Here is a 22,974-nt window from a genome sequence, read left to right on the forward strand (position 1 = left end):
TCTCACGAATTAATAGATATTAATGTTTTGACAAGAACAGCATCTCTCAGGCAGCCGCACAGAGCTCTTATGGGCATAAACTCGATGGAATGCACTGTTGACGACAGTCACAAGACTGGCCCATTAACACAGATAGCAAGCATTGCCATGTAAAATAGCAAGCACTGCTACGGGAATTAGTTGAGTTTAGCCATGAAAAGGGCTTTTGTTGGATTTGTAATTCAGCCTTACATAAGAGCACAGCTCACTAGGAACGGCTCTGTTGTCTGCCCTGATGAAAACGAATATCAGTGAACATGTACATGACATCATTATGATCTGAACTGCACAACACATACAAGCATGTCTTATTCTCAAGACTGTTCTACGGTCCGAAATGAGTGGACATTCTGTAGTCTTGTAAAATAAATAAATAGATAAATAAATAAATACAGACTTTGAGCCATCCCAGAAATGTTACACTTTATTGAGAGGTCTTTACAATATAAAACAACAACTTCAAAATAACTTAAAGATTACCCAAACTCCAATTCACTCAAATGAGGCCTGGGAGTGCTGGGAATGCTGGGAGGGCTGTGATGGCAGGCATTTCAAAATCTTATAGGTTCCTCTATGATCCACTGATTCATTAGACTTATTTAACTCTATCTGAAATCATTTTGGCGAGAGGAAAATGTCCCTTGATCATGAACCTCCAGGACCAGGGTTGGGACACTAAAATGCTCCATTCTGACACTTTGGGTCATGTATCCCTTATCGATCTGTGTTAGTATAATGTCCCCTGCCAGTCTGCATCTACTCGATGCATCCATGTTCTGTAATACTCTTTTCAAATCTCCAAAATCTCTCTTTCTTGGCCGAGGGCATCTATATGACCATTTATTGAGGCTGAATGCATGAAGCATTGAATCAGAACTTCAAAACATGACTGTGTCAAAGGGAGAGCTCCTTGTCGAAGCACCAGAGGTGTTTTTCAGTGGTAGAAAGTGAGCCAGTTGGATATGGGAGTGGGCTACATGACTTCAAGTGACACTGTGTGTTTTAAAACATTGTTCTCAATGGAAACTGAGCGTGTTCCACACAGCGAGAACCTCCTGTTTCTCTTACTGACACCAGCCTCTTCTTTCATACCTCCAGGGGGTTCTGCAGCCCTTCGGCCCCCTGTGGGGGGTCAGGCTGGAGCCTGCAGATGGGTTTATTACACATGGGGCAGACACTTCGGATTTCCAGCCACTTCACCAAACACCTGAACATGCAGAGACAGAGAGAGAGTGAGAGCGAGCGAGAGATATATTCTTTCTTTTTACACCAACTGAAAACACCAGCTGCTGTTTTCACAGAGGACATATTTCATAGATTAATTAAAATGGACCAAAATTAGATTCAACTTTCATTTGGGATAAAATCTTATTACATTAAGGACATGTGATTTCTTAATATAGCTACTATCACAACACAGGGCATGACTTGAAGCCCTGTTAAAAACCAGCTCCTTCATTTTAATATTGTTCATAATGCCACAAGTGGTTTTGCAGCTGTTTTGCATTTTAGTAACTTGTTTTTCACATCTTTGGACTTGAGATGTGCTGATAATATCATCTGCCTCTGTGTAACATAATGGGTCATAATAAGTAAATAGTAGAAAATTGTCCTTTTGATCTGTGTTTTTATTCATTCTAACAGTATATCGTATGTTCTATGTACATTACATACATTACAGCAAGTTATGCTTCTTGAGATGAAGGCTTATGTACAAATGTGTATGATGGGCTGCTCAGGGAATGGTCTTACTTCTTGTGGAAGGCATGTGAGCAGGGACACACACCGAGCTCATCCCTGCTCCTGAACTCCTCCAGGCAAACAGCACAGGTCTGCTGCAGGGCGAGAGACATTAATAGAAACATTTGAACATTTGAATTTGAATGTTATTTGAAGCTAACTGTTCAGTTCATCTCAGTGTTTCTCATCGGTTTCTCATGTCCTAAAGCTTTCTGACGAGCAACCATTGTTAAGCTGACTTACTCCAAGCAGGCTTAGCTTCTTCCCCGCTCCTTTTAAAACCACCTGCAACAAGGATTAAAAAAATGACCGATACAGAAGCAGCTCATTAAAAAATAATAACATGAAATGTAATTGAAAATGTACCTCATTATATCCGTACTGCTCCCGTGTGCCCTGCCGTCTCAGGCTGTGAATGAACACAGTACATTTAAAATAATTACATTTAGAAAATCCAGACTCAAAGAAAAATTCTCTTCATGAGTCAGATGTCTGAATTCATTGACATTAATTATTATACCACAAATGCAAGTCCATTGATCTTTTCCTGTCTCCATGCTACACTCAAAGAGCAGCCCAACAGGAAACTTCCCGTATTTTCAGTTTTCTGTAATTCAGTAATGATCTGATTTTGATTTAATATTGTATTACCTGAACAAGTAACAGCAGAAGATCATGCTCAACATGAAGATGAACAGGCCAATCCCAAGTATAATGACATACACATTGAGTGGCAGGCGGTATGTAGTGTCTGTGCTCATTTTGCAGTCTGAAATCTGCAGTCCCAGGTCACACAGACATCCTGCAAGGACACAAATGCAAGACAGATTCAGAGCCACAACCAAGAATAATTTCTTTTGTAAAATAACAGGCCTATGCTACAACACACTGGGCCAGACTCCTAAAACCCAGTGGCAATGGCACTAAGCCAAAACATGCAGCACATTTTTAACAACGGCAGTTCTCAGCGACTGCCACTTAATTTTTTCACGTGACCTCAGTAACAGCCAATCAAAATGGCCATATTAATTAGCCCTGCTCAAAATGCAGCATATTTATAGCCCACACAAACGTCTACTCTGACACCCCGCAAAGTTTACCACAACTGGCTGAGGAATTTTCCATGGTGCTAGGTTACTGATGGTAAGTCACTGACGGTAAAATCAAAGTCAAATTTGTAATCTGAGTCGGTCTCGGGTCCAAGTCATGTGGCTCAAGTCCACACCTCAACAAGGCCTTGTAACTACAGCTTTGCCTGGTAGTGCTACCAGGAAATCAGACATTGAAAGTGATGCACAAGAATGATAAAATGCAGGAAGCATTCCTAGTATCTGTGCTAGGAAAAAAGCTAACCCTAGACCAGCAGCATTCCAGATGAAGCCATTCAGCTCGCACTGCTGAGGTGCCACAGCGCCTTGCTGTAAACCAACCAATTAAAGCAGAGCTCATCAAATACTTATTCAGGATTCCACCCCAAAAGGCAATACAGCTTGTTTGATTCTACGGGCAAAATCACAGCATTGTAAATAGGCGTGTAAAACCATATCTGGACATTTTTCATCTTAACTTTTCACCTTAGGTCACATACCCTCTGTGTAGACATCAGAGAACAATTTAATATACTAAATAAATTATTGAATTTAATATTGTATTTTGTCTTGATGCTTAAATTAAATTTAATCCAATTAGAATAAAATTAGCTTTTTAAAAATATTTGTTAATAAGATGTCTCACTCAATCACTGATTAAATCTGTATTGACTGAAACTGAAGAAGTCAAAGAAGTCTCTGGCAAGTAGCATTTGTATTCTTTTCATCCTGTACATAAATGAAAAATTAGCATTTCTAAGCTGAGTAAGTGAGTGGATGACATTCACTGTTACGAGGCCCCTGGCAGACCCCACAGCACTATAACTCTCATGTGTACAGTGCACTGTGGCCCAAACATGCATATTGCATACACTGTGGCTGCCGAGCGTCCTCATGTTTCTCATATTGCCGTAACACTGCACTCACTGTCAGACTTCGTTGAGTTGCATGAACTTTTCACTGTAATACATCTACTTGAACTAAAAAACAAGAGAAGTATGTCACTGTGGCATCAGATGCTCTAATCTCGAAAGCTCTGCAAGGTACTGTTTAGGAACAGCAGCCCCAAGAAAAAGAAAATGGGCATTTCCTTCCAGACTGTCATTGTTGCTGCTGAGCCACTTCTGGAGAGTGAATAGGTGAGACTGATCGGCCTTTCCTGTTTTGGATGTGGGCTCGCATGCGTAACAAAATGAATACCACATTCATCACATTTTTATGTGACTTTGGCAGATCTTTTTTTTCTTGACATTTTTTTACTTTGGCAGGTCTTTGTTTCTGGAAATAGCTGGACGAGTTCAGTCATTTATTTGCTTAGGTTTCTCATTTAACGGTTATATATGAATCTAGAACAATCAGTAAATAGTTGTAACTGCTATCAAAACAAAACCCTGTATCTGACTATTAAAAGAGATGAATAAAAGTAAGATTTTATCTCATGTCCTCCATTTAGACCATTTGTTGCTGATCTTTATGAGCTAACATGTTTGCACAATATAAAGATCAGCTTGCATTTTCAAACAGTGTAAAATATACAGACACTGAGCTACAATGTTTTAACCTTTTTAGGTTGGGGAAAATCAGGGAGTTCAGGCACACTGTAAAGTAGTTTCTCAGTTGAACCTAAAAATAACTTTATGTGGTAACAAGCAAAAGAACTAGTTCTATTACCGAACATTTAGACCACCATTATCATTACAGTGCAGGTTTTACTGTTTATCTATACTTAATGCCAGGAGTGGGCTAGAAGGCTATAAAGCGTTGAGCTGTGGAGTAGAGAACTGTGGAGTAGAGAACTGTGCTTTTTGAAATGATGGTGCTCCATCCAATACTTTTGGGATGAGTTGGGGATGAGGTGGGGTGGTAATCACCCAACATCCTGAAACTCACTAACACTCTTATTGCTGAATGCTCACATCAAATCCTCAGTGCAATGTTCCAAAATCTAGTAGAAAGCCTCACCTGGATGGTGGAGACAGTTACTCCAACAAAAGCAGGATAAACTCTTTACTCTCTAACTTTTTTAATTCTATTGATTTTAGAAGAAACAGTGAATCAGCAGGTCTCCCAACGCTTTCGGCCATATGGTGTATTTATCTGAGTTAAATTGCTTGTTACCACAAGATGTCATTTTTAGCTTCCACTAACAACCAATTTTTACAGTTGTATGCGCTCCCATTATTTTTAACTGCAAATGTCCAAAATGCCTTTTTTTTTCAGCTGTTTATCTCAGAACATACTGACACAGACATCTCTCATGCCTTCTGCATGTGGGTGAGACAAAGGCAGAATAGAAATCCTCCACATAAAGGAGGCAGACAGAGTGAAATCTCTGCAGCACTGCCTGACTCCTACTGTACAATACTTGTGTCATAAACTGTTCACATTAACTAGTAAATGAGAAGGAATTAACTGTATTCAGGAACGTTGTAGCCCTGCCTTTGTCCCCAACACAATGACCACTACCCTGCTCTACATTCTGCTCTGCTCTATATTGTGCACTCATCCTGACTACACTGTATTGATTTATTTGTGTGTCTTGATAGAGTAAGAATTCTGTTATTCTTCTTCTGTTATTCACTGCTGGAAGAGGTAGTTGTCTAGAAAGCAGCACTGAAGCACTCTCGGCAGGTTCAGCTGTATGCCAAGAATGAACTCAACAAAGTTTTAGCATTCCCCAGTTCCACATTACGCAGTTTGAAGGAAATGCTGGCAAGTTCCTTTTTTTTTTAGCTGCAGTCTTGTTAAATTGGCTTGAATGAATTATGTTTATGACAACTGATGTAAACAGTACTTGGGTAACAGTATGTCCAAGTTTGCAACAATGCAATGATGCAGTGAATACAAACTCCATGGACTCCAGGTTATTACCTGTTTCATGGCCTGTTTTCTTGAACACTCATTAACACTAGAAAGGCGTCTTTCTGGGTTTCATTAAAAACCATGTTTGTAAAAGAAATGTGTGAGTGTAAAGAAGCTTTTAAAGGTTTTAAGAACCTTCACTTGATGTAAATCTTGCTTACAAATTTGAATGTTCCTCAGACATGCTACGTATGGACCCAAAAGTGGTTCTTCTGCATAACAAAAAGCAGCATCTTGTTTAAGACTGTACAAGAGATGGTAAAATCTTAGGGTGCATTTCTAATATTACCACCATCACTGGTTTTCCTCACAGCTCTCCTACACCAAAAACGGCAGCTGTCTTTGAACATTTCACAACAACTAGACATTGAACCAATAATGGTTATGAACAATTTTTCGCCATCCAAAAACAAGCACAATAGAGTGAGTCCACTCTAACGGTGAGGGCTTAAAACAAAGGAGTGAGGTATAAGGGTGCTGGGGAGGAGACAAACAGAGAGAGTCTGACAGACAGACAGAAAGGTAGAGCAGTTGGCAGAGCTTGGGTGAAGCCTGGCCAATTGTCCGTGCACAAAGGCAAACACAAGTGTCTGCAGCCTCAGCCCCCGTTGCCATGAAGCCACCATCTGCTCAGTCTAATAGGAGGAATGGGGGTGGGGGCAAGGGCATGGGGCACTTCCAATGCATGCTGTTTGTTTGTGGGCCTCACCAACCTGGAAAGGAAGCAGCATTTGGAAAACAATGGCGGCTGACATGAGGGGTCATACACTGCCAAAGAGCATACATTCAAGTAACACAACAGAACACAAAGTGATCCAGAGGACAATACATGTCTCTCCAGGTCTGTGCACAAGTTCAGGTCGCTCAGGGCATTGTGTCTGCAAGGAGAAAGGTAAAAGGCTTTCACTTGTTTGGGTTAAGGCAGGGGCGTGTGTAATCTTAGGAGGATGTTAGTGAATCATTGATAGAAAGCCATGGAGAAGGCTGGAGACGCTGTGAATAACACATGTTTCAGGGAAGAGTGCCTAGTGGCTGACATAGCACGTAGCATTTGAGTCAGTGGGGCTGGGGTGTGTGGATTTCGGGAGGTTGCTATGATTCATACTCACCGTTACACCACTGGAGAGGGTTCATGAAACAATGCGTCAGGCTGCTCCAGAAGACCCAGTGAATCAATAATGGGCTCCACACGGCTGTGGTCAGATGGGTTAGCAAGCTATGGTTGATCTCCTCACACAGAATGAGATATATAATCTGGGCTTTGCATTCAGGAAACTCCTACAACAATACCACAGCTAAAGAAATCTTCACAGCCTCTGGTTAACACATTGCGAGCACCCACCACATTCCCTAGACTGTTTGCGTGGAGGCAGGAGGGGTTTGTTGTCTTGGCTGAAACATTCATAAAGACAAGTCACTCATTGTCCTCTTCAGAATTGGCACAGACATCAAAATGTTAAGCTCTCCTAATAAAACATGTGGCTTTGACTTTTTCTTTTGTCCGCAGTCATCTTCCAAACCCAAAAGTTCAGATGTAAGGGTTCTTCCACACAGGTTAGTCTGTATTAAACGGTCATTACCATTGGCAATGTAGAACTCTTCTTGCCATTACTATACAATCACAATAACAACAGCAAACAAATATAGGTCATCAGGACCTCCACTCACTTGCTTTGCATTGTCTACCTCCAAAACATTATCATGAGGTTCAGCCAGGTCTCGGTGCTGCCTTGTGCCACCTTTCTGAAGCCCACCTGCTTTTCTTGTCCTTTAGAATGGTCTTCTCATTCTAATCACCCCTCTTTTCCCCTCAGTAACAAAGCAGGAGAAGAGCTGAGGCTCAGTGCCTCGCAGTGCCTGTGTGAATGGAGCTGTGAATGTAGCTTCTTCAAGCTGTGGGTGGCATTGTGCTGGTGACGGCTCTGTCTCCTCTTCACCATCTGTCCTGCTCCTGCTCTAGCTCTTCCTCTCTCCCCTCCAAAAAGCAAAGAGGAGAGGAGAAACAGGAAACAAAATGACTGCCTCGAGAAGAAAGGGTCCACCCTGTGTGTGTGTGTGTGTGTGTTTTGTTCAGCTCCTGTGCTTTCCCAGTCCTCCTCTCCTCCAGCCTTGACTCCTTATAATGGTGCCGAGCACTCCTCTCCTGCTCAGTTTGTAAACATATCTCTGCTCATGTGATTTGCTGCCTGCATCACAGCTCTCCTTTCACCCGCCCCCTCCCTCCTTTCACCCCCCCCCTTTCTCTCTCGCTCCCCCACTCCAGCTCATGCTCTTTTGCCCTCCTACCCTCTCCAGCTGCAGGCTATTAAGAGGTGACAGCGGTCAGGCAGGCAGGCTGGCAGGCAGACAGACAGGCTATATTCTGTAAAGCTGTGAAAGGAATGGGGGTCGATTAGCTGCTCTGTTGACCTACACAATATAAAAACAGAGATCAGTCACAGTGAGAGAGAGAGAGAGAGAGAGAGAGAGAGAGGGTAAAGGACACAGCAGTAAAAAAATAACTATTTAGCATCTCGACTTCTAATAAAGGCATTCAGCTACATTAAGACACAGACATGCAAATGCACACACACAACTCTTCTAGTTCCTGATAAACATAAACCAGTTTACTATATGCTTAATGCCAGATGTGGACTGGAAGGGTATAACGTCCCCAGCATTAAGCTGTGGAACAGTGGAACTGTGTTCTCTGGAATAATGGTGCTCCACTCAATACTTTTGGGATGAGTTGGGTAGTTGGGGTTGAGGTGGAGTGGTGATCATCCAACATGTTGACCTAACTAATGCTGAATGCAATCAAATTCTCCAAGCAATGCTGCAAAATCTAGTTGAAAGCCTTTTCTGGACAGTACAGACAGTTACTCCAACAAAAGCAGGATACACCAAACAATAAATGAGCAGGTGTCCCAATACTTTTGTCCATATAGTGTATTAAGGGATCATTATAATAAATAGTACATTATAATAATAACTGGGTAAGACTATAATTCTGAGATATATTTCAGTTCCTCACTCCCATACCCAATCAGCCATAACATTAAAACCTATCATAGTATTGTGTAAGTCCTGCTTTGCTGCCAAAAAAGCTCTGACCTTTCACCAGACCTCTGAAAGTGTCCTGTGGTATCTGTATGTTCTGATGCCTTTCTTTCATAGCCAGCATTCAGATTTTCTTCAGATGCCCTGACTCAGTTGTCTCGCCGCCCCAGTTGTCAATTTTTCCTGCTTTCAAAACAACAAAACCTAAAACTGACTGCCTAATATGCATAGCTCACTCATTATCAGGTGCCACTGTAACCAGATAAATAAAGTTATCCAGTTTCATATTATTTCATGGTTTCATACGTTTTTAAGGTTTTAATGTTATGCCTGAACAGTGTATATTGTTAGTTTTGTAGTAGTTATTAAATAGCACTTATTAAATCCATATCTGAGGGTTTAAAGCAGGTGTGTCAAACTGTTTTTGCAAAGGCCTGGCTTGGGGGCAAGCTTTCATTCCAGCCCAGCAGAAGCACATGTGATCAAATGTGTCATTTAAAAACTGACCACTTGATTAAACAAGTGTATTTAGGTGTGCTACTGGTTGTTTAGATTGAAAACCTGCAGCCACACCAACCCTTATGGATACAGTTCGACACCCCTGGTTTAAAGTGTTTCAATTTGAATAGAAATGTTTGTACCCCATCATGCCTTAAAAACATCCCCTGATGTTAGTTCTAATGCAAATATCTTGAAAAGTAACATTTTGACCTCATTAGGTGACTCAACATCTACTTGATTCAGTGGGCTAGTATACTGAAGAGGTCCATTAAGGTCAATCATGCAATGTGATTCATATTGGAATATCTAGATGTGTCAGTAGCAACAGAGAAAAACTGATGGCATGATAAAACACAAAATGTGATAGTGGACATGTGGCTAGTATCTTACACACACCTTCATGAATTATTACTTCCATCATTACTGATGTGGCTGTGTTATTTCCTGTTAAATAATGTTTAGTTGGTTTCCTGGAGAAGGATTGATCCGAGTTCCAGACCACTATTTTATTCCAGTAGGAAAAAATCCTTTCAGCCTGCCAATGTAATCCAGGACTGTTCAAGAAACTGACCCATTACGTATTTGAGATATTAAAACATCAGATTTCATTCCAGTACACAGCACATAGTATGGATTTATGCCTTTTAAATCCAAAGTAAAAGGCCTGCATCCTATATTTACACAGCGTGAGGAAAGTATGTTTGAAAAAAGGTGTCTAAAAAGCAAGGTGAACTGGAGGCTTGCTTTTGCTATTTTTAGCAGCCTCCTCATGTTGTGTTAGCCACAGTTTTACCCCCTACCAGTGTTTCAAGTGAGGAAATGCAGGAGCCATCTGGAGATGCTCTACCGGCAATGTGAATGGAAACCTAATTAATCATTTCAAATCTAACATTAACACACTTTCTGTAGAGTAGATGCTTGTCCAACTACATGTTTCCAGCATAGTAGCATGGGCAGTAACTCACACTCATATTCACAGTAGGAATAAAATGCATTGAAATATGATACAATAACACATTTTCCAATGTTGGAAACAAAGGCTTCAGTTTATTGTAAAATTACCTAACCCTGAGAGAACAGCTGTCATAGAGCACACATTACCATGGCCTAACAACCCCAAAAATCTAAGAGCGTAAAAAATGTATTTACCACAAAATTCAGTCAATAATTAAGTATTAAAAACATGATCAGTAATGAGCACACAGCACTGATATACAGTACATAGTCATCGATTTAAAATACCTGATATTTACAAAAAGTATTAAACATAGCTAACATAACATGTCCATCTCTTCCGCAATGGCCTCATTGTTGCCATCCTTTTTGTAACTGGACCATTTATTGAGTCGACTGTACAGAGGAGTTCCTTTGTTCTCCCTGTATAAGTATGCACCTGTGATGCGATTCCACTCCAGACTGGGAATAACACTTTTGGCTCCCTGGCATTTTGCCAGAAGGTCTTTTTCCTCATTATCCAGGGCCACAAACCCAAAGAAGCTCTTGACACTCTCAGCCGCTTGGATTTTAGAATGGGCATCAGCAGTGCGCTGGAAGATAGCTTGCTCATTGGAGCGGTAGCTGGACCAGTACGCCTCCTGCTGGTAGCCCAGGGAAGAGCAGCAGCGCTTCAGACACAGCATTAAGAACATGCCGATAGAGATGACAGCTACCATCAGCCAGCCCAGCAGCTGAAGACAAACAACAGACATGTTAGAAAGGTTACAAGAAGCAGGCACAACATGTACCTTAAAGGCCATAATGAGGGTAAAATACAGATGATGATGTAGATGATAAAAAGTATTTTTTTAACACATTTGCAGCAAATCCGAGCTAATCTCATTTATAAAGAGTTAGATGTGTTTGGTTTTGAAATGCATCAAATGCATTTTATATTAAAAAAAGATTTTTTAATGAAATAAGTTAAGAATTAGGTTTCTACACACACAATGTCTATAGGATGATTAATTTGCTAATGTATTTTCTGTCATTAGAAGATATGTTACAATGTATATAATGCATTTGGAATAAAACTCTTCCATTATATATACGAAAAGGTCTTTGGCTCTCCTCTTTGTCCCATTATTGCCTATTTAATGTTGTCCTGATGTCTCACCCTCTTTTGGAAGACTCATTTGGACTCTCCCAGTCATGGCTCCTCCCGGACTCCACCCATTATAAACTCTCTTCACTCATATAATCTCCTTTTTTGTTTCTCTTTGCTAAGTCTCTGTTTGCCAAGCTGAGCTATGATCTGTGGTTTTCTCGTGCCTTGTGGGTTTTGCAGTTTTCAGATTTTTGGCTAAGCACACGCCTACAGCGTACCAGCCCGTCTGTATTTTGATCTTGTTGCATGGACTGTGAGTATTAGGAAGCTTCATATAAAATAATGCGGTGAATGCAGCTTGTCTCCCTACACAGGTTATAGAAAACTGCACTGTTCAAGGCTGCAGAGGAGAACATTTATAGTGGAGGACTCTGAAGTGTACTGCTCTGAATTACCATGAACAGAAATACCTTAATTTGTAATTATATTTATCTTAATTTGGCCATAAAACCCTGTCTTAGTCTTAATATTATTTGAACTGCACTTAAACAGCAAAAACTCACCACTGAAAATGCCACTTAATTAACAAATATGAAGAGAAATTCCTTATCCTTAAATATGAAATTTAAACTAAAAGTGAACATCTCCTTAAACACAACAGACAATCCAGTATAGCTTAGAGTTTTTTTTTTGTTGTTGTTTTCTTTGTTTTGTTTGTTTTAATTTTAATGTAACATTAAGTGTTTAATCAGACTCTGTTGTTTTAAAGGGTGATCAGGAATAAGGAAATTGAAGTAAGAATTCCAGTACATTTCACTAAACAATGTAAGACAGAAAGAATGGATAGAATTCTTACACATTATTACACATAAAGGAGATGAAGTTGGATGCAGAATTAGCAATGGTTCTCTTGGACAGGTATATAAACAAAAGCTGTACAATGCATATAACTATTTTATATTATATGTGTAACTTTAATATCTGTAATACTGGTCAGCTGCAGCTAATGACACTAGCTAACACAGGTAGTGACTGATAAAACTCATGGGAGCTAATTACAAGGATATTGGCCACATGCATTCACTTGATTATTCTTACAGCAGCATTATGAACTGAATTCTAAGTTTTTACGATGCCTGGTCTAGCCCGGTCTAGCCAAATTCCACTGCCCAGGCTAGCTAAAAAACAACAACAAAAAACAGATCTTAGAGGCATGCTTTCCCATATAGCAAATTAATCATGGCCTGGTCTTGGCCCACACTTACATCTTCATCTGGCCCACATACCACCAGGAAATGACTGTGATGCCTGTGATGAATTTGGATGCTGGAACGCAGTCACAGCCACAGCCACGTTTAGCCAAAAATAGAAATGCTATGCAAAACATTTTACATGGTAAGCTGCATGTCAGCTTAAAGGCCATGATAGACCTCAAACCTGGTTGCAAAAGCTGGGCTAGTTTTTTGTCATAATACACTTGCCTTTGCCACAACTGACCTGTTAGTGCCTCAACTGGGCTGCATTCAGTGCAAAATTGGTCCATCTAGGTTGTGTTCATAGGCAGGAATGAAAGGTGGATCCCATGAGTCATAAAAATGGTTCCAGTGTTGTTCACCTACTTAACCCTAACAGAGGTTGTGTTTCTTGAATTTGAACTAATGCACTTTTAATTGTCAAAAACAATACTCTCGCAAGAAGCAGTGCTCTTTCGTAGCTGGTTAGCTAACAGTGAAGTGTTATGTGATGTGCTTCAGTGAGTTCTTTTTGTCTTTTGTGTCCTGGGGTGAGATTGGGGGAAAACACACCTCAGAAGAAGGTGGACCCTTATAAAAGCTACATAGTCATGCCTTGCCTTTTATCAAGTTGTCACAAGCCCCTGAGTGTTAAAACATAGACACTGGAACACAAGTAGCCTCGCTATTTTTCAATTCAGCTGTTATTTCTCTACAGTTTAAAAATGCATTTAAAGAGTGAAGATGTTTGTGTGCAAAAGTGGAAGTATTGCGATAACCCAACTAATTATAGTAAATATCAAATGTCACGTTTTTCTGAAAGAAGAAACCGTGTAGTGGAACACCAGTTTTTATGAAGTTGGTACAGATGAGGAAGAGGAATTGGAAATGGGGAGAAGAAGTGAGCCAGAAAGCTATATAAGGAGACAGAAGTGATGAGAGACTGAAGCCATGCAAAAAAGGGAGTATTTAAGGGGGGAAAAATATTGCATACTTGCAGTAACTAGCAAAATGTCTTCCTCCTTTTCAGAATAAAAAGTATTGCCAATGGCTGATTGGTTAATTTTTGTATTGAAGGACAATTCTAAGCTGTTTTGCCTCTTTAAAAAAATCTATATCATGTACATTTCATTGTAGTTTTTAAAAATAAACATTTTTTTTTTTTTTGCAAACATTTTGTGTTTGACTACTTCAGGAAAAGCATGTGTTTGTGCCCCATAAAAGCCCTGAATCCATGCACAAATCTATCCAATTTTATCTTTAAAAATCCATTTATTTTACCTTTAAAAATTTTTAATCCTGCACACATTTCGGCACTAAAATAAGAAGTGTTGATTTTGAAAGTCAAGACTTAAGTACCTGAGATTCATACTTGAGCCGACGATGAATTTCTCCCCAGAAGTGCAGTATCTCTGCAGGCACATCTTTACATGGAAAGCGGGCCATGACGTTCAGGCTCTCGTGAGTGGAAGGAAAGTTCTCCAAAGACTGAGGGTCCACAAACTCGCTCAGTGCACATACATAAGCCTCCCCTCTGAGGAGCGAGATGACAGACCAGGTAACGGGGGCCACTACTGCTCGCCCCAATACTGACCCCAGCAGAGCGAAGACAGCAGCAGCGGAGAACTTTCGGCACTTTCTGAGGCGGCACTCTGACACAAGGTCCCACGTATTTCGATTGAGCATGACCCCAATGATAAAGAAAGCTAGGGCAGGTACACCAATGGCAGCCAGCCCATAGCGGTAGTTTCTCTCTGCAGAACACGGGCATTCGAAGGCAAAAATGTTGTATGCCGTCTGACTAGCCACTGTCCCCAGGGCTATGAGTCCATTGAAGATCATTACATCCTTGCTCTTGAAGAAGAGAGAAGCAAATTTGAAATTTTCTGTAATAAGTGCAGCCATTTAATCCCACTTCCTTTTCAGTCCTGCCTTGTGGTATTTGCGTCCTGATGATGACTGCAGTACATTTGAAGAATTCTCAAAATCAGATGAAAAAAGTCTCAAACACCTATAGGTGAGCAAGACTCAGCAGGAACCAGTAATGCACTGCACGAAGGACAATGGTGATGAATGTCCATGTGAACAGTTTCTCAAAGCACCCAGAGACAAGCTCTAACACGTACTCCCCAAGGCAGGCATGGACAGCGTAAGAGAACCTGGTGGTGTGACCTGAAGAAAATGGTCCAAAAAATCAGTACAGATACAACAAGCTACAGACATCCAGAACATTGCCTAGCAGTGTGACTTCACAGAGGTAGAAGAATGCTTTAAAGACTTTAATGCATACACTTCTCTATGCTCACTATTCACTCGCTATTTCAGTGTGCAGTAGCCACAAAATGTGGGTCTCCTAAGAGCAGCTCGGGTTTCAGTGAGACTGAAATTCTGAGTGAGCGACTGTGCAGAATAACTACAAACAGATGGCACAGAAAAGAAAAGTCGCAAACCGGAGAGTCTATGGTCTAAAGTAAAACATCTTAATAATGGTTGTGAATACATGAATCTCAAAGTTAAAACTACAGAGAAAACAAAGACATGTGAGCGGAAAAAAACTGTCATGCAGACTTACGCACCTTGGCTGTAGGGCACAAACTCTTTGCGCTTTAAATCCACAAGCTTTCAGTCAGAATAAAGAGCCATGCACTAAGCAAAAAAGGTCTTGTGTTCAAAAGTTTGTTTCGTTACCATCTCTACAGCACAATGCGAAAGTGTGTAAGAGAAAGAGAAAGCGCCCATATAAGTCAGTCTGGGCACAGGCAGTGAATCATCAGTAGGAACTGAGGTTTGGTTTCCTCCCCCAGTGAAAAAAAGCATCTAAACCATGTGGCGAGAGAACTTATGACACAACATGCCTGCTAGGCCAATAGCACTTACTCTAAATCTCAGTGGATGGGCAGAAACTCCTTGGGGGGTTTCTACAGACAAACCCATGTACATACAGAGAAACATACAAGTGTCTGTAGTGACCCTAACCTTACAAGTAATGTAAATAACATTACACCAACTGCACTTTTCAAAAAAATCCAAAAAATGTAGGTGCTTGGCAATTATTCTTAGTCTTAGACTTTGGAAAAGCATGTAACAGGTCCGTTCTTTACGTTTTTCTCACTTTGACAGTCACTGATGTGGGCATGAATACTTGAGTGTTCACTCGTGCTTTCATTTTTCTCTCTTTTGTGAAGGCTTAGTGGGGGTTTACAAGTATGCCAGTTCCACAGAACTTTGTTCATGTCCTCCTTTTCGTGGATGCCTAGGAGCTTCTCTTCTTCACTTGTGTGGTTTTCTTCCTCGTTGTGTTTCTTCTTTGGTTCAGTTTGTGGGTACTGCTTGTGAAACATCACCATGTCCCCGCTGACGCCTTCGAAATATTGTTGAATACAGATCTTGGCAAAACTCTTGGCGTGCTCTCTGCATGTCTCGTCAAAGAGCCTTCGCTCGGTATCAATGTAATGGGACCAATACTTGCTTTTCAGGAAAGCTGCTTGTGTGAAGCATGGTCTGATCCCTCTCACCATGAAGGCCACCAAAGTGATAATCAGCAAAAATGTCCATCCATAGGCCTGATGGAAACAAAAGAAACAAACAAACAGCACATCTGAATTAATATGACCACTGATATACCTGAATACATGATCATTTAAGAATTGAGTTGTTTAATGGAGAGTATTCTTTTTTTTAACATCAATGACTGAGGCCGCAAGAAAATACGACTGGAGCTAAGGAGAGAGCGTGGGAGGGAAAACAAAGAATGAACAAAAGCAAGGTCTCAAATTTTATTAGTTCCTAGAGGTTGCACAGCAGGAAAGATTTATACCCAATCAGGAAAAACTTGGGGCCATAAATACACCTGTCAGCCCTAGGGGGATGGTGGCCCAGGAGATTCAGGAATCTCAGGAATCTCAGGCACAACATGACACACCCAGTGAAATAGCAAGACACCATACCAAGAACACAATAAAACATTTCTGATGACATCATTCTTAATTGTTTCATAATGCATCGTTTCTAAAAAACAATTTGATGTTGTTTCCTAGAAATGCCCAAATTCAGTTTTATCTCCACATACTTTATTTAGTTTGTCCAAATGTAAGCAGATACCCCTTCTAACTCAGGTACTTACACCCATTGCTGACATTCAGCCTTTCAATTAGACACGCACACACACAGCTTGTGTAATCTCCATAAAACATTTCACGTCACTGGGGCGCTCTGGAACAGTAGCACATGAGCCTAAAGTCAACACGCCCAATGCCAAGCGTCAGCTAGAGGAATGTACTGTGCACCAAAACTGGGCTGTGTCTCATTCGTGTTCCACATCTAATCACCCAATATCAGTAGCTGATCTCATTAATGTTCTTGTGGCTGAATGTAACAGCAATGCCTCAACATCTACAGCCATCCATTTACAGAAATCAAAAGGTTGCAGTTGTTAGATTTTTAGTTGACCTGGCTGTTTTTTTTACAGCTTTTTTTTTACAGTGTAGTTCAGTGTAGTTATGTAGGGGCAACATAATTGAAGACTGACTCAGGGTCTATGAAAGTATGAGTGTTTGAGCTCAGACTGCTTTTTTAATTAACTACTAGACGTGTACTAAAATAACGATAGATCAAGTCATGTTGATAACATGATTTTTTATTAATAGTTTACATGCAAAGATTTGTGGCATTTTGTGTTTTGTTTAACACCTTAAATAGCCTATGGTCTGCCGGCGGGTCAAAAGTGCAATTGCAAACTTCCATTACCAAACAATAGCCCCACCAGGTTTTTAGAACCTTATTGTGTAAGCCTTGCAGCTTTAAGTTAGGGGTTAATCCTCAACCGCCAGAAAGCAGTCTTTAGATCCCACTGTTCTGATTGTATAAAAAGTCAACTTTTCATGTACTCAGTGTTTTTTATACTATGACAGTTTTCCTAATTTATTACCTTGCTTAAAGTCCCACAGTATATTGAAAAATATATTTAATCTTAACCCCTGTATCGTGATGCATATTGTATCACAAATCAAACATCGAGAAATCCAAAGAAAAAATGTCATGTCTTCTGTGAGAAAGCTAAAGCTTGATCATCAGTGGACCTTCCAACTAGACAAGGATCCCAAACATACCTCAAAATGGTATGGTAATGGTAAAAACCGTCCTGGAAGTCTGTCATAATTTAAACCTCATAGAATTTAAGCCCCATAGAATATCTTTAGTGGAATTTGAAGACGGTGGTTGCAGTATATAAACTCAAAAAGATTAGTCAACTGGAGGCCACTGCTCATAAAGATTGGGCAAAGATTCATTAGGAACTCAGCTGAGCATCAGAAGCTGCTGATGCTAGCTATGCATCACGTTTGCAGCAGGTCATAACAGCAAACGGTGCTCTACTACGTATTGGATTAAAACTGTACACAGGTGGTTACCTGAAACATGTGCAAACATTATAAGTGGCCCTAATAGATAATACATCAAAGGAGTAGAAGAATTCAGCATCATTTTTGCATCTTGACTTTTCCTGTTTTGGGTGTTTGCACATAAACAAAGCCAAATAATGTCTCTGTTTACACTAAACTGCAGAGCTTTGTCAACCTTCAAATAGTTATTCGCTGCTGAAGGCATTGTTCTTTGCTGAATGCAAAGTAAAAAAACACACATCTGAATAACGAACATGTACACATTCATTCGCAACATACAATGGAACATTCAAACAGGCTTGATATTAAGCTACATTACTTGAGAAGGTCATTGCAGCCTTTAGAAAATGTAGTCTGATTATTTAACTACACATTGACATCCACATAGAGTCCTGTATTTCCACCTGTATGGAAAATAAAATAATTATTTGAGACTGTTTAACTACCATGGTTGGCATTATTGTTATATATATCATTATTATTATATATGATCCATTTTATTACTATACTCCATTATATACCCCACTGGTTGGCAGCAGTGTGGTTGATGTTAATTTACATGCTAAGCTCTGCTCAGTTGAGAGGTTAATTTAGTGATTAGCACACATGCTAACTCTGCTACCACATTCTGCAAAATACAGTGAGTTTAATCATGGCAGATTATTACATACTTGCTACAGTACATTGCAGCAATACATTTACTTTGGATGTCGCCGATGTGAAATCGCTTGTCATGATAAATCCCAATTTTGCTCACAGATATTTACTGCCAGAGACCTAGTAAGACTTGGCTTAACCAGTGCTTTGGAGGAATTAAAACAAGTGAAACAAAATCTGAAACATCACACCACAGTGAGATGTGTTGGCCAGATGGTGCAATTCTGTGAGGAGGCTGATTGCAAGAGGAAAGAGTCTGACAGTGTTAAAGCTCAAGCTAAAACTGTTATCTCACATTTATGTATCACAAATATTATTAAATAAAATGCATTCTTACAGTTTGTCTTATCTGACACACCGTTTACGTCCAAAAGTTTGTGGACACTCCTTCTAATGACTGCGTTCAGCTTCTTTTGCACCCATGCCAAAAGATGACATGGATGCAAAAGATGACATGGATGTGAAAATACACACACACACACACACACACACACACACACACACACAGCATATCTAGTCCCTGTAGAGAAGTATTGCCAATAAAATAAGACTTTCTGGAGTAAATAAATGGGGGCAGTGGTGGCTCAGCGGTTAGAGCGCCGGGATATTGATAACAGGGTTGTGGGTTCGATTCCCGGGCTCGGCAAGCTGCCAATGTTGGGCCCTTGAGCAAGGCCCTTTACCCTCTCTGCTCCCCGGGCGCTGGAGTTGGCTGCCCACCGCTCTGGGTGTGTGTGTGTACTCACTGCCCCTAACACATGTGTGTGTGTGTGTGTGTGTGTGTGTGTGTGTGTGTGTGTGTGTGTGTGTGTGTGTGTGTGTGTGTTCACTACCAGATGGGTTAAATGCGGAGGACACATTTCGCTGTACAGTCCACACTGTACAGTGACGAATACGTGCACCTTTACCTTTAAACATGAACCTGTTGGCACCATGCCTAATGCCAGGTGTGGGTTAGAGAAGTATGAAGCCCCCCAGCATTGAGCCGTGGAACTGTGTTCTCTGGTTCTCTGGATGATGGTGCTTCATCCAATACTTTTGGGATGAGTTGGGGGTGAGGTGCGGTGGTGATCATCCAACATTCTGACCTCACTAACGCTCCTGTTGCTGAATGGAATCAAATTCTCACAGCAATGCTACAAAATGTAATAGAAAGGGAGACAGTTACTCCAACAAAAGCCGGATAAATATTAATTTGCTAGTTCAGACCGTTGTTTTTAGCTTATGATGATTTGGGAGTAGACAGTAAGAGAGGGGGAGAGTTTGGGTGGCATTTGCTCTGTTCCAGCCCTCCCTCTGATATGTGGAGCCAGGAATCATAGATGATATGGTTAAAAGAGAGATGATCGGGTGGAGAAGGGTTGTACAGACTTGTCGTCAACACGTGATGTGTGTGTGTGTGGGGGGGCTTCAGAAATGTTCCTCCTCGCTACATTTACTTATTCCATTCAACTTTAAAATCTTTGCTTTTAGAAGAATCCATGATATGAAATATGAGATATGAAATCTATGAATTGTGTGCCATTATATTGTGCTTAGCCTGTTACAAATGATTTACATCATTTTACTTATGCATCAAAAAATGCAGATGTCCTTCTTGCCATGCTGAGGATCACTCCCACCAGGATATTAATGTTTCATCATAGGATGATGTAGAGCAGGTCAAAATAACATTGTATAACTCAGAACTCTCTCTAAGTGCATTCATCTTTGTAATGAGGGGTTTATGACCTGCAGCGCTTCTAAAATATAACTACAAGATCTGTGCAGTTGTGGATGGGCTGTTCCTGCTGAGAGTTTAATCATGTCCTGCACTGACATTCTCAGTGACCTGAGGAATATCACACTAATGCACGACCATCATGCTCACTGAATGAGCGCTTTCGACAATTTCCAACCACTATTTAAATCGAAATGCAGAGGTCACTTGGGTCACTCCTTCTATGAAACACTAGTCTTTGTGAACAGTTGGGGATGATGTACAGGCTGGGTTTCACTTGGCAGGCTTCTCCGAAGAACATTCTTAAAACTCAATGTCCAAAAAAAAAGGCAAGGGTTCGGTTACAAAAAAGGCAGGTCTAGATCAACTGTACCCAAAATGAAAAAGGAACAATTTATTATTAAAAAAAAAAAACTAAAGCAAACCAAACCACTTTACACACATAAATACCAGACAGCTGGGCAAAAGCCCCAAACCACAGGTAAATAAGAGAGAGGACTGGCAGAACTGGCAAAACCAGAGAGTCTGAATGGATATTTGAGGAGTGGCTGATGAGTGGAAATGCAAAGCTGTTGAGTGCTTTGGTGATACTATGGCAACAAGTGCGTACTCTGATGAGGATGACCTCTGCTGTTAAGACTGGAGAATAGCAGGGGCAGATAAAACAGTAACTTAACATGGAAGTGTGTTTACTGTAGAGGATGTGTATGTGGGTCGTTTTTTCACTAATACAAACATGTCTAAATTGACCAGGGGTGTCATTTTTTGAATAAGACAGTACCTCTAATCATTGTCACCTTGATCCACAATCAAGGTTGGATTCGACCTGCTCATCAACTTATACATGCTACAGAACATGGGAGGATGTTGAAGGATGCTAATGGGGTCTTTCCCTAGCTCCCTCTCTCTAGGCCTGTCTCCATATCTCTCACTCTCTCCTTCACTTTCTCTCGTCCTCTCCTTCTCTCTCGCCCTTTGTCGCTCTATTTGTTTGACGTTTCTGTCTCTCTCTCTCTCTCTCTCTCCCTCTCTCTCTCGTTTGTTCTGACCCTCTCGCTTTATCTATCTTGCCCCCATCACCGTCTTTCTCTGCCTCTCTCTCTTTCGCTCGTCTCCTCTCTCTCCCCAAGTCTCTCTCTTTTTCTCATCCTCGCTGTTGCCCTGTATCTTTCCCACCCTCTGACTTTCTCCCTCCACACACTCTTTCGCCCTCTCTCTTGCTCTTCCACTGTTGCTCTCTCTCTTTCAGGTCCTCTCTACATACGCTCTACATAGGTCTCTCTCTCACTCTCTCTCTCTCTCTCTCTCTCTTTCAGGTCCTCTCTACATACGCTCTACATAGGTCTCTCTCTCTCTCTCTCTCTCTCTCTCTCTCTTTCAGGTCCTCTCTACATACGCTCTACATAGGTCTCTCTCTCTCTCTCTCTCTCTCTCTCTCTCTCTCTCTCTTTCAGGTCCTCTCTACATACGCTCTACATAGGTCTCTCTCTCTCTCTCTCTCTCTCTCTCTCTCTTTCAGGTCCTCTCTACATACGCTCTACATAGGTCTCTCTCTCTCTCTCTCTCTCATTACCTGGGACATGCACCGGATGTATCTGCTTGCCGCCTCGCGGGAGATGAGCTCGTGGCCGTCAAACACGTTCTCGCAGGGAATTCGCGCCAGTACTCTCGCGAGCTCTCGCTCGGGCAGCGCGGCGCGGCTCCGGTTAAAGAAGCGGCGCAGGTCGGCGGCGGCGCTGCACGCGCACAGCAGACTCTCCCCGTGCATCAGACTCACAGCGATCCACACGGAGGGCGCGATGAGCGCGCGCTGCGTCATTGAGCACAGCATGTAACGCAGCACGCGCGCATCCTTCCTGCGCGCTCCCGCGGGTCTCCTCCACTCCTCAGTCACCATCGAAATGTTGTTGTTGAGCACAAAGCCCAGCATAAAGAACCACACTGCTGGAACGAGCAGGATCCCGAGTCCGTAGACAAAGTTGTACTCCGGCAGACACGGACAGGTGAACTCGAAAGAGGAGTAGAGCTGAGCACTGGCCAGGGCCATGATACCACAGATACCGTTCATAAACGACTCCTGGTTGGCCTGCAGGAACTGGAACATCATCCGAAATTTATCCATTTTCAAAAAGCCCCTGATTGGAAGGGGAAGGTCACAGAGTATCAGCAAGCAGCTCAGATGCCTTTATTTGTCTTAGATATGATCTTCCCGCAAGATGCTTCCTCCCCTGTGCTCATGAGGGTGAGGATGCAGAACTGCCCTTGACCATGACTAAGCTATGCAGGATGGCTTACAGATGGTGAAGACCACAGATTGGCTCCACCTTTCCTTTGCTGGACCGGTGTGGCTTTATCCAAATGTTGGGCCTTTGTTGAACTGCTGTTTGAAGCGCTGACAGGCCTCAGGAGTTCGCTTTGATGTCAGTGAACACAGGTGCATTGCACAACATTGCAGGACCCTGTGTGGTTGTATATCTGGAGGGTAACACTCAGTGCAGTGCTACAGGTATACCATTATGACACAAACAGCACAAAGATGGATGTAGACTGGTGTAAAATAAACATTACATTTAATTGTAACGTCACACAAGAGTACTTAGAGTATTAACTACCTTAGATATTAATGTTTTTCCACTGTGTTTTGAATCTCCAA

The 22,974-nt window shown here is 41.4% G+C and overlaps 2 protein-coding genes across 5 annotated transcripts; both read right to left on the minus strand.

Moving 5' to 3' along the window:
* Positions 1-445: 445 nt before the first annotated feature.
* Positions 446-7,906, minus strand: LOC140554798 (RING finger protein 122). 4 transcript variants are annotated; one of them, XM_072678173.1, is made up of 7 exons: positions 7,398-7,906; positions 6,839-7,007; positions 2,431-2,581; positions 2,146-2,188; positions 2,023-2,064; positions 1,792-1,874; positions 446-1,246 (listed from the first exon to the last, which is right to left on the minus strand). In XM_072678173.1, the coding sequence occupies exons 2-7, from the start codon at positions 6,861-6,863 to the stop codon at positions 1,126-1,128; spliced, it is 465 nt and encodes a 154-aa protein (XP_072534274.1). In that variant the 5' UTR covers positions 6,864-7,007; positions 7,398-7,906; the 3' UTR covers positions 446-1,125. The 4 variants fall into 4 exon arrangements, with proteins under 4 accessions (XP_072534274.1, XP_072534273.1, XP_072534275.1 ...); XM_072678172.1 differs by having other exon boundaries at positions 6,839-7,121; XM_072678174.1 differs by lacking the exon at positions 6,839-7,007.
* Positions 7,907-10,342: 2,436 nt separating this feature from the next.
* On the minus strand, positions 10,343-22,545 carry LOC140554308 (uncharacterized). Its single transcript, XM_072677193.1, has 6 exons — positions 21,895-22,545; positions 15,614-16,108; positions 15,122-15,164; positions 14,574-14,717; positions 13,905-14,452; positions 10,343-10,957 (listed from the first exon to the last, which is right to left on the minus strand). Exons 1-6 carry the CDS (start codon positions 22,441-22,443, stop codon positions 10,541-10,543), a joined length of 2,196 nt encoding a protein of 731 aa, XP_072533294.1. The 5' UTR covers positions 22,444-22,545; the 3' UTR covers positions 10,343-10,540.
* Between the last annotated feature and the right edge of the window lie 429 nt (positions 22,546-22,974).

Source organism: Salminus brasiliensis, chromosome 4 (genome assembly GCF_030463535.1).
Source record: "Salminus brasiliensis chromosome 4, fSalBra1.hap2, whole genome shotgun sequence".
Classification (NCBI taxonomy): domain Eukaryota; kingdom Metazoa; phylum Chordata; class Actinopteri; order Characiformes; family Bryconidae; genus Salminus; species Salminus brasiliensis.

What these genes read in the sequence shown, in the direction of transcription:
- LOC140554798 (XM_072678173.1), bottom strand. Translation starts at nt 6,863, where the DNA reads ATGAACCCTCTCCAGTGGTGTAACG. An exon ending in TTCTGCTGTTACTTGTTCAG is followed by an intron (nt 2,189 to 2,430) that starts GTAATACAATAT and finishes GTTCATTCACAG; the next exon opens with CCTGAGACGGCAGGGCACAC. An exon ending in AGAAGCTAAGCCTGCTTGGA is followed by an intron (nt 1,875 to 2,022) that starts GTAAGTCAGCTT and finishes CTCGCCCTGCAG; the next exon opens with CAGACCTGTGCTGTTTGCCT.
- LOC140554308 (XM_072677193.1), bottom strand. Translation starts at nt 22,443, where the DNA reads ATGGATAAATTTCGGATGATGTTCCAGTTCCTGCAGGCCAACCAGGAG. An exon ending in CTGTTACATGCTTTTCCAAA is followed by an intron (nt 15,165 to 15,613) that starts GTCTAAGACTAA and finishes TCTGACTGAAAG; the next exon opens with CTTGTGGATTTAAAGCGCAA. An exon ending in GGCTCAAGTATGAATCTCAG is followed by an intron (nt 10,958 to 13,904) that starts GTACTTAAGTCT and finishes GTTTGTCTTCAG; the next exon opens with CTGCTGGGCTGGCTGATGGT.